Source organism: Mastomys coucha, unplaced genomic scaffold (assembly GCF_008632895.1).
Source record: "Mastomys coucha isolate ucsf_1 unplaced genomic scaffold, UCSF_Mcou_1 pScaffold5, whole genome shotgun sequence".
Lineage (NCBI taxonomy): Eukaryota > Metazoa > Chordata > Mammalia > Rodentia > Muridae > Mastomys > Mastomys coucha.
In genome coordinates this window covers 74305039-74316415 of record NW_022196911.1, presented here as the reverse complement: position 1 = coordinate 74316415, position 11377 = coordinate 74305039, and the positions used below count along the sequence as shown (strand labels likewise).

The 11377-nt window shown below is 40.9% G+C and overlaps 1 protein-coding gene and 1 non-coding gene across 2 annotated transcripts in view; both read left to right on the top strand.

Annotated features, from left to right (window-relative positions):
• Nlk (nemo like kinase) overlaps positions 1 to 11377 on the top strand; it is a 124763-nt gene that overhangs the window by 78691 nt on the left and 34695 nt on the right. Inside the window, exon 3 of the mRNA XM_031351538.1 lies at positions 1769 to 1824. Coding sequence (XP_031207398.1) covers positions 1769 to 1824 — 56 coding nt within the window. The remainder of the gene's footprint in view (positions 1 to 1768; positions 1825 to 11377) is intronic.
• LOC116079307 lies at positions 2937 to 3043 on the top strand. Its single transcript, XR_004113880.1, has one exon. It is a non-coding gene; the product is annotated as a U6 spliceosomal RNA (small nuclear RNA).

The window sequence follows — 11377 nt, the reverse complement described above, 5'->3', positions numbered from 1 at the left end:
ATTATGGGGGGCTTTCAAGACGACTCAGTGGGTAAGGGCTCTGTCTGCCCGATGTGATGATTTCAGTTCATTCCCTGTGATCCACATGGTAGAAGGATTGAACCGACTTCTGAAAGTTGTCCTCTCACTTCTCTATGCACACTGTGCCCCTTGTGAACACGCACAATATATACATCTTTAAATGTTTAAAAAATTTGCAGTAAAAATAAATTTTAAAAATATTCAAAATTTTTTCACAAGAGTGGAGCATATGCATAAGACCTTAGATTCCATCCCCATCATGGTAATAAGTAAATAGCTAAATGAGTAAAAATTGAACAATCAAGATTTTACATCCTGCAATTAATATTTTTTTGCAATTTATATTTGAAAAAAAATACTAATGTACAGCTGATGCTTCAAATGTAGAGTATGCAGACTTTCTAAATGAGATGGCAATGAACTCAGTAACAAAGGCTGGGTAGTTATGGATATTATTCTTTTTCCTGCTTTATAATATTCAACCCCTCTCCAAAAGTACATAGTTCTTAAAAACTACGGTAAGCCTGGTGTGGTAGTGTGTACCTTTCAGTCCCAGCACTCAGGAAAACAGAGGCAGGCAGATCTCTGCATAACAAATTCCAGACCACCTAGGGCTACACATTGATGCTCTGTGTGTGTGTGTGTGTGTGTGTGAGAGAGAGAGAGAGAGAGAGAGAGAGAGAGAGAGAGAGAGAGAGAGAGAGAGAGAGAGAGAGAGAGAGCAAGAGAGAGAGTGTGTGTGTGAGAGAGAGAGTGTGTGGGTGTGAGAGAGAGTGTGTGTATGTGTGTGTGAAAGAGAGAGAGGGAGAGAGAGAATAGGGGAGCAGTAGAAAGCTTGTACTTGTGGCACACTGTTTCTTGCTCTTCTCTTCTCAGTCCTTTGAGCCTTAGCAAACTAGGTGTGATGTCATAACCAGAACTTAGGGCAATTGTGAGAGCAAGACTGTATTATTTTCTACTGCTTTATCAGGTGCTGGAATTTCAGATGCCAAATGGCTGTTTCCTTACCCAGTAACTTTTCTTGACCTTTGAATAAAATCCATCCTATCTTACATAACTCAAGGAGATCGTGCATGATGTGTTTTGTGCCTTCCTCTTGGACTTTATGCCACTCTGCTTTTCCTCTGACCCACTGTGCTCCATAACTGAGCACTTCTGTGTCTACAAGCTGCCCCCATACTGCCACATTGCCTGCTCGGCGACTGACCAACCTTCCTTCAAGTGTTAGAATAGCATTACTTCTAGGAAGTGTTTTCCCTCCGCCCTCCTTGGATTTTCTTGCATAGCAATAGAGGGCATGAATCTGTATTGTGCAGGAGCTTCTTTCGTACATCCCTCTTCTCCAATCATGAAAGCAGGGGACTGCTTTGTTCATATGTATAACCCTGCTATACCCTGGCGTCTGGGAGGTGGAGTGTGTTTGCTTACTGAGGAACAGAGGAATGGAAGGTGAGGTGTTGCTCTAAAAACAAGTGTGACATTCCTTTCCCCCACTCTCCTGGGCAGTGCTTGGTTATGTGTGATGCAACCCATTTCAGCTTAGCTAGAACCATCTTGTAGGTAGAACGTTTATGAAGCCATCTCAAAGATTATGCTTTTTTACTAATAAATAGTTTCGGTGGCCAGTTCTTACTAAGCCTTAAGCCATTAGTTAACAGCATTTACTTGCATTTGTGTCAAACTTTGTTTTCTTTTTCATTCTCTCAATTTGACTTTGTGTCTTTGTTTTTGTTTTTCCTTTTCTCAGGTGCTCTCTGCCCTTGACATACTCCAACCTCCACACATTGACTATTTTGAAGAAATGTATCCTAACCAGGGAATGTGAAAGAAGGGGACATTTAAGATTACTATTGTTTAGCCTGTCCTTTACTACCTTCTGGGGGCTCATGTCATGAATTACATTGTCTCATCCTTACAAACGTGGTCGAGTACCTGAAAACCAGGTAATTTCAAAATCCCGAGTATGTGCTCGAGCTCATTGTTATTGTTATCAGATGTTGTGTGGTGATACAGATGGACGTCTGAGCAGATCTGTATTTAGTGTCCAGGTAGCTTTGTGAGGTGTTCATGATCACTATCCCACTTTGCAGATAACCAAAGAAGTACCCATGTCATACAGGGTCCCCATGGAATGGGTGGCTTTGCTGAATCCAGCAAACAAACTGTCAAGAGGACAATCTTGTCCTTGCTTTTAATACTAAGGGCGGGGTGGAGTTAAGTGTGTTCCATGAGAAAAAGGGGTGCTAATGGCACTGGTGGGAGCTATTACTTATTTAAGTGTCAAACACACTAAGTTCTTTACACATATTTATTTAATTCTTATAATAAACTGCTGTATGAGGTAGTATATTCATTCTCATTTTATAGATGAGAAAATTGAGGCATAAAAGGTAAGAAACTTGGCTGAGATCATAGAGTAGAAAGAGTTGGGATTGGTGTTTAATTCAGTTTGACTTGAAAGCATCGCGTTCTCAGCTCCTGCCTGTATGAATCTCCCCCTTCCACTGATGTGGTCTGAAGATTGTTTGTTTCTATACAGAGCAATAATGACCAGTAGAATAATACCCGTAGCAGCCTCTGAGACTGCACGAAGGAGAGTGAGGTGCAGAGGCGGCTCTCTGGCAGTCATAGTCAGGGCACCAGTCTCCATCCCGCAGTTAACCCAGTGACGCTTCACCGAAAGGATGGAGGATGAAAATCCCACACTGATTGGGTCACGCTGACTATATGGTTTATTAAAAGTGAGAGGGTTTATGGATATTTTAGGCCTGTTAACCAAAAAGAAAACCAATTGTCTGTTACTCTTCTGATTCAGCAATAAAAAATTAAAATCTCCCCTCTTGACACCAGTTGCAATAACAGGTAATTCTATCATAGACAGTTGTCTGTTAATTTCCTTAGAAATGGCAACCATGGTGCTCGCTTCGGCAGCACATATACTAAAATTGGAATGATACAGAGAAGATTAGCATGGCCCCTGCGCAAGGATGACACGCTAATTCGTGAAGCGTTCCATATTTAAAAAAAAAAAAGAAAAGAAAAGAAAGAAATGGCAACTCTGAAGTGCTTCCCAAGGAGGAGAGAGCAGTTAAGCTGGCTTGGGAATGAGGACATCTTACAAGGTTATAGAGCTGGCAGTGGTCCACACAGCTTAGGAAGTTTCAGTATGATAAACCAAACTCCTAAATGCCATAATCCTCAGTGAAATTTTAATCCATCAGTCATTTATAAAATTGATGCTTTCATGCAGTGTGACTTGGTGCACTTGAGGTACCTCAGCAGTACACACTCTAAAGAAAGGACTGTGTGTTGTCTAGCTCCTAGTTGATAAGAGAGTCTTTGTCTCCCTCATACTTTGGGCCAAACCAGGTCATTCCTCATGCCTTATTTTCCAGAAGCATAAAATTGGCCCAATGTGGTAACACATATCCATAATCTCAGCACTCAGGAGGCTGGGACAGGATCTTGAGTTAAAGATCAGCCAGGACCATATCATGAATTCAAAGCCAGCCTAAGATAGATGTAGATGGATGAAGGAAGGAAGGAAGGAAGGGAGGGAGGGAAGAGGGGAGGAAGGAAGGAAGGGAAGGCAGACAGAAAGAGAAGTAGGGAAGGGAAAAAACAGTTCTAATTCTTTGACCAAGGACCAATATTTTCTTCAGCTACGATTCAGAACTCTATGCAGTGCACATAAACAGGGCCCTTAAAAGTACCAGATACTTACTGGATTAGAAGTAAATACTAATTTGTTTTGGGAAAGGCTTATTTTTAGCTTGAGATATAATCTTAATGTTTTGTGCAGAAAAGTCCACATACTGGCGTTTGGACATTAGGCTTGGGTATTCCAGGAGTGTTTAATGATAGGGGTTTCAACCCTTTGAAATCTCTGAGAGATAGCTCTGTAGCCCTTGGAGAGGCTAGGAGCCAGTGCAGAGAAGGACTCACATGAAGTTCACAGGTAATTGCACTCTTCTCCACACCAGCAGTGCGGCATGGACCAGAAGTCCACCCTGGGAGTTTTAAAGAGACACATTAAGAATTTCTTGTAGTGTTCTGCGAGTATAAGCATTATTACCCTTATTTGTAGGATTTTTTTGCCTGTTTTTTTAGCCCTGAGATTCCTGTGACTTAGAACAGTGCCTGACATAATGGGTACAAAATAAACATTCTAAGTGATTTAAAAAAAGGGATCTCTTGTCTTATAGATTTTGTGATCTAGTATAAAGTTTAATCATAAAGATAATGATTATAAGTTGAAAAGCAGTATGATGATTTAAAAACAGAGACTGGAACTGATAATGCATGCCTATAGTTTCAGCACCTGGGAGGCAGAGGAACAAAGATTAGGTTCAAGGCTAGCCTGAGTAACTTGCTGTCTTGAGAAACAAACAGGTATAGTGAGGACACAAGATTTAATGATCACTGGTTCTAGTTTAATTTTAAAGGCTAAATGACTTGAAGAGCATTTGATGATTTAATACAAAGGCTTTCACTTAGTGTCACCAAGCATGGCCCTTTACCTCTGAAGCGTGAGATAGAAGTAGAGGAAACTGCAAGAATATAGCAGAACCACCAAGGACTAGCTGGATTCCCACTTAGTGATCATTTCATCTGTGTCTGGTCTGTCTCGTTTATTCATTCACCAAAGAATGACTTTAAACGAACTTCTGTGAATACAGACTTTCAAAACAAATTTAATGTGTCCTAAACCCTTCACTCCTATCTTCATTTTAAGATGAAGAAACTCAGATCTGGAGAGATGGCTCAGTTGTTAAGAGCACTAGCTGTTCTTGCAAAGGACCAGGTTTGATCCCCAGCATCTGCATGGCAACTCACAACTGTGCCTACTCCAGTTCCATCCTATCCAGTGTCCTCTTCTGGCCTCTCCAGGAACCAGACACACATGTGGCATGCAGGCAAAACATCCATGTACATAAATTTTTAAATTAAAAAGGAAGAAATAAAATACCTAATGGATATGGGAGGATGTGCCAGAAGAATATAGACAAGAGATGTTAGAGTTTGAAAGGCGGGAGGGGAGTTGGCATGGCTTCACACAGGAAAAACAAACATTTTAGATCTTCATCAAAGGATAGGAAGAACTTAAACAAGTGGCATTAAGAGGGTGGATATTTCAGTAGAGTAGCAGAAACAAACTGTAGTCTTTGTTTGGCTAGAGATTAGCATGTCACTTGTTAACTGTTCCGAGCTAGGTCCAGCTTGAATGTTTCCAGGTTATTAGCCTCCTCCTAAAGCACAGATAATAAGGGTTCACACAGATGTGCAAATAGGGCAAGATAACTTTACTTGGAGCACAGAGATAGTATAGATTAGATCAACAGCTGGCCACATACAGGCGAGTTCTTGAGGGCCACACCAGACGGTCCCATTTCATGGGGCCTATAAGAATAAGAAGGAGAGTTTGGTTGCTAAGGGGTATAGTTTGGGAGGTTCTTTATTTTGATTGATTAGTTAGGGACACAGTTTGCCTTACAGTGCATGCACCCAAAACTAATTAAGGCCAAATCAGCCTTTCCATTCTTTATACCCACATACACTGAAACTATACCTGAATAGAAACTGTCCAAATTTGATGGTTGTTAGGGGCAGAGATACTTACACTATTGTTCAGAGGGGTGTTTATGTATATGTAGCCCAGTTCAGGTAGGAATCTCTGAGAGAGTTCTGATGTAGCTGGGTGTGTTGTTTGGAGATGGGGGTTATAGGCGTAGTCAGATAAAGGGGTTCAGATTGGAAGAGGGAGGAGCCTTATGACCAAAACCAAACATGATGCCTAGTTACTAAACTATTCCCTATGCTTGTCCTTCTCATATCTGTTGTGTTGGGAGTAAAATCAATATATTTTGCAGCTTGTGGACTAATGTTCATCTTTTACTCTGAATGTACTAAGAGATCATTGAAGATCTCAGCTTTTTGTAAATGAAAACTGTAGTTGCCAGTGTAGATAGCGGCTCATTAAAAACAAACAAACAACTATTTCTAGGTAGTTAGATATTGAGACAGATTTCATGTAGCCCAGGCTGGCCTCAGACATGCTCTGTGGTTAAGAATAGGATGACCTTGAGAGGTTTTCAGCCCACTGCCTCCACCTCAGTTGCTGGGATACAGGCATGCTCTCCCACTTTGCACTGCTGAAGTCAAACCTAAGGCTCCTTGTAAGTGAGACAAGCATTCTACTTAGCTACATCTACAGCTCTTAAAATTGTCATATTCGTTATAAAAAGCAAAACTATTCCACCAAAGTTTTTGTGGCTTCTGTTGATTGGTTTTTTTGAGTAGGATCTCATCAGTCTAGCCCAGGTTGTCCTATAATACAGGCTGGCCTGAAATTCGTGTTTCTTGGCTCTCCGTCTCTGGATTTTTATGTTTATGTGTTTGTTTTTGATGGTTGCTATTGGTGATCATCAGGCTCCACCTTCTTCATTTGACAGATATAGCTGACTTTTCTCTTTCCCAATGCCTTTTGTGAAGGCTGAAGTTTGAAGTAATGCCTTTTTGTTTGGGATGCTCTTGTCTTATTGTTTTTGAGGCAGGCCTTGTGTAACCCAGGCTAGCCTTAAAATCCTGATCCTTCTACCTCCACCCCATCCCCCCAAATGATGAGATTACAGGTTGGCACTGCCACATCCAGTCTCCTGCAGTGCTAGAGACTGAGCCCAGGGCCGTGTGGAAGCTGAGCAAGCACTTTAGCAATGGGGCACATCCCCAGCCCTTTCATCCTACCACGTGTACACCTTCAGTGGTAGTGACAGAGACTCAGCCAGCATCCTCTTGGACAGTAACAAACTGTTTTCCATGGTGCTTGCTAGGTTTTTGGTGGTAGAATTTTCAGTTAATTTTTTTTTAATCATTTATTTTTAAGGTGTGTGTGTGTGTGTGTGTGTGTGTGTGTGTGTGTGTGTGTGTGTGTGTATATCTGCATGAGGTCAGATGTGTCCAATCCCTCTGGAACTGGAGTTACAGGCAGTAGTAAGCCATCTGCTTGAGGATACTGGAAACTGAATTTCAGTCCTGTGCAAGAGCAGTATGCATTCTTACCCAATGAGCCATCTCTCCGGGGCCCGTGATTTTTAAGTCAGTTTTAAGTTGAAATTGAGGTAGTTTTAATTTGTGACATTCTATACAATAAATTAGTTTGCTCTAAAAGGAAAAGGAATTTGCCATTCGAACACTTAAACAGAATGACCTTTTATTCCATTGATTTCTATGGGGAAGCTCAGGCATGCTTCAGAAAAGGTCAGTGGTTCTCATTGAAGCACACCAATTCCTCTCTGCTTGCAAAGTCACTGTGCTTTTTGTTGAAGGGCTGATGATGAGATTTAGAGCTGACCATTTGTTAAAAGAGAACATAACTTGCTTGCTCTGGCACATTGCTGTTTTGCTTGTCTTCAGAAAGCATTGTTTGAAATTGACAATATCCACAAGCCAGAGTCTCTTGTCCGTGTATTTAATGCTTTCACTTTCATTTCGGTTGAAATTTTCTTCTCTGTGGACTTGATTTGAGAAGGAGGGGGAACGTAAAGAATGAGAATTCATAAAGTCTTGTATTTATGGTTGGAATTTTCCTTCAGCTGGGTATGGCAGGAGTTTAGAATTCATTTTATTTGAAGTGAATTAGAGCATGTTTTAACTGTTGTTCTTTTATAAGAGAATCTGGCAGGGGGAGTTTAGTAAACTATAGTATGCAAGGATTCACTGTGTCCTTTGGAAAAGTCACATACATCACATTGAGGTAAAGACTATTAAAAAATGCTTGAACCAGGCCTGATAACTTAACTTCCGTTTGATCCCCAGAACCAACCCCCGTTGTGGAAAAAGACAACCAACTCCCCAAAGTTGTCCTCTGACCTCTATAGGCAAGCTGTGGTGTGTGCATTCATATATAGATACAAACTCTAACTCTTGATCAATCTATAAATGACTTTAAGAATATTTAAAACCAGGTTCAATCCTGAGATTGATAGCATATGGGAGCCAGAGACTGGCACATCTGTATGAGTTTGGAGAAAGGCCATTTTTTGGATGAGAAATTTTCATTTTGTATCCCAGGGTGGCCTCAAACGTGGCGGTTTTCCTGCCTAAGCCTCTTCAGTTCTGGGAATGTACCATATGACTGCTATACTTGGTTTAAGATGAAGAGTCTTCTAAAAGAAAGAAAAATAATTGTAAAACTTCCTAATGTGAAGCCTATTCAATATTTAATATTCTAAGATCTCTTTTTAATAATCTGGCTTACTGTTGGTTGTTGTGCAGTGTAAATTGAAAATAGATTGATCTGTTTCCATTATTTAAAATCAGTAAATAAACTGGGGATTGTGGCACACACTTTTAGTGCCAGCACTTGGGAGGCAGAGGCAGGTGGATTTCTGAGTTTGAGGCCAGCCTGGTCTACAGAGTGAGTTCCAGGACAGCCAGGACTACACAGAGAAACCCTGTCTAGGAAAACAAAACAAGAACAAAAATCAGTAAAAAGTGATTGAGACTAAAGTTAGCTTTTCAGAACTTTCTACTCACATCTATTCTATAGGAAATAGTTTGATACAATGGGTTCTCCATTTTCTCAATCCAGTTAAATCAGTTAAAGGCAGTGGTTTTATTCTATAAAAATATGTAACATCAATAGATCATTGCACAAAGAGCATCATGTTCTTCAGTAGCCTGCTTGTTCTACTTTTGAATTCTAGATAGATAATGAGTATTTAACCCCACAGGTATTTTTATTGTTTTGTTGTTGTTGTTTTGTATTTTCAAGACAGGGTTTCTCTATGTAGGCCTGGCTATCCTGGAACTCACTCTGTAGACCAGGCTGGCCTCGAACTCAGAAATCCGCCTGCCTCTGCCTCCCAAGTGCTAGGATTATGTGCCACCACCGCCTGGCTTATTTTTAATTTTTAAAGACTGGGACTCATTGTGTAGCCCTAACTGGCCTGGAAATCAATATGTAGACCAAACTGGCTTCAAACTCAAGCATTTGCTGCTGCCTCCCAAATCCTAGGATTAAAAGCATGCTCCACCATGCCCAGCTAGGTAATTTTTATGTGACTGTATCACAGCCTTTCTCATGTGCTCAACTGGAACTGTTTCAGTGACTAGCCCTATTAAGTGCCTTCTTAGCTAGTGGATTTTTTTTGGACATGTTTGCATAATACCTTCACAGTGTAGAGGAGGCATTTCTAATAGTTTACAAACTCACACGCTTCTCATTCTCTGATGTTATAATAAATTGCTTTATTTACTTTTGGGTTTTGTTTGTTTTCGTTAATTCTCTGTGTGCCTCTGTGTGCGGTGCTAAGTGTGAAAGCTAGGGGTCAACATTAGGTGTGTTTCTCAATTGCTTTCCAAAATAAAATAGTTTTATTTTGGTTTGTTGTTGTTGTCTTGTTTTGTTTGTTTGAGACAATATTGCTCAGTGTAACAGCCATGGATGTTCTGGAACCTGCTTTGTAGACCCAGCTGACCTTGAACTCCAAAGATTCTCCTGTCTCTTTCTCCTGAGTGCTGGGATCAAAGAGGTGTGCATCACCATTGACTCTCCAAGTTTGTAAAGGCCAGGTCTCTCACTGACTCTAGAGCTCATGGACTGAGCTAGACCTGACTAACCAGCAAGTCCCAGGGGTTCCCTGTCTGTGTTTCCCTAGCACTGATACTGCAGCATGCCACTGTGCCCAGCTTTTCTCTGTCTGCTGGCACTGAACTCTGGTCCTTATGTTTCCCACTCCCTCCCTGCCCTGGATCAGTTTTTTTTTTTCTCATTATTCTAAAGTGAGTTGGCAGACCAGACATAGGATATGAAAATTGTCCTTCATTCCCTATTTCCATATTTTGATTTTGGCTTTGGATTTTTTTGTTTTGTTTTGGTTTGGTTTTTGTTGGTTGGTTGTTTGGGCTTGGGTTTGTTTTTTGAGACAGGGTCTTGCTGTGTATAGGCCAGGCTTGCCTTGAACTCATGGCAGTCCCCCTGTTCCTACCTCCCAAATATATGCACCATCATGCCCTGCCAGAGTATTCTGATATTAGACTGTCTAGCCACATGGCTCCCTTTCTTGTGAATACCAAGACTTGGTGGCTCCTCTAATAAGTGTTCTTGGTATTGACCATTGTTCTAGGTTTATTTCAAAATCCTTATGATTGGTTCAGAATTCTGCTAGCCTGAGGTCGAAGGGAAATCTCTTGCAGTGAAAGACAGAAGCTGGCATTCTAAAGTTGACCCCAGGTCTGAATATTTTCTTTATGTCTTACTTGCTTGTGTGATATCGAGCATGTTTCATAATCTCATAGTGCCTCAATTTCCTCACTATGAAATTTAAATAATAGTGCCTGCCTCAGTTATTTCAAAGACTAAAATGAGACAGATGGGCAGGAGAGCATTTGTAACGCTAGTCAGGAAAGGCCTCAGAGAGCTAGAACTCAGGGACACTATAAAAAAGTAGCAGGGCCTGTGAAGCACATGGGTGTCTGATGGCATCAACATGAGTAAGTGGACTTCCTTTCTTAAAATACGTTTGTATTCTGGTCATATTTACCTGCCATCCTCTCACCCCCACCCCCACCTTCCTACTCTTCAAAATTTTGTGTCCTCTGTAGTTTTTGTTTTATATTGTTTTTTAATGAACCATGCAGTCCAATTTGTACTGCCCATATATAATGTGTTTGGAGCCATCCATTGGAGTATAGTCTACCCATCAGAGGCCCCACCCTTAAAAAAGCCTGACTGCAGTCATCAACTGTAAATAGCTCCTCGCTATACTGGAAAGTTGACTGGCTTGATCTTATTTGGGTCTTGTGCAGGCAACGATAGCCACTGTGTATTCATGAGTGCCAGACAGACATCCACAGAGTGCTGGAAGTAACAAGCCTACTCTGGATATGGTGAAGAAGGCGTTTAAGTTTTATCTTTTTAATTTTTAAGATTATGTGTATGTGTGTCTATGTGTATGCCCATTGGAAGCCCCAAGAGGCCTCCTACCCCCTCCTCGAAGCCCAACATAGGTGTTGGGAACCAAACTCAATCTTCTGGGGTACTAGAGATTGCTCTTGATCTCTGAGCTGGCTTTTTAGCCTCTGAGTTTTTGTTTATTTGTTTGTTTTTAAATTATGTGTATGATTGAGATACACACATGCGTATATGGGATATGTTCATGTAAGTGCAGATGCCCATGGAGGCCAAAGAGGGCCCTGGATACCCTAGAATGGGATGGTTGTAAGCTGCCTAGTATGGGTGCTTGAAATCAAGTCAGGTTCTCTATAAAAGCAATATCCACTGACCATCTCTCCAGCCCTAGAGGGAATTAAAATAATTGATTAATTATTTTTTGTTGTTTTTTTTTTTTTTTTT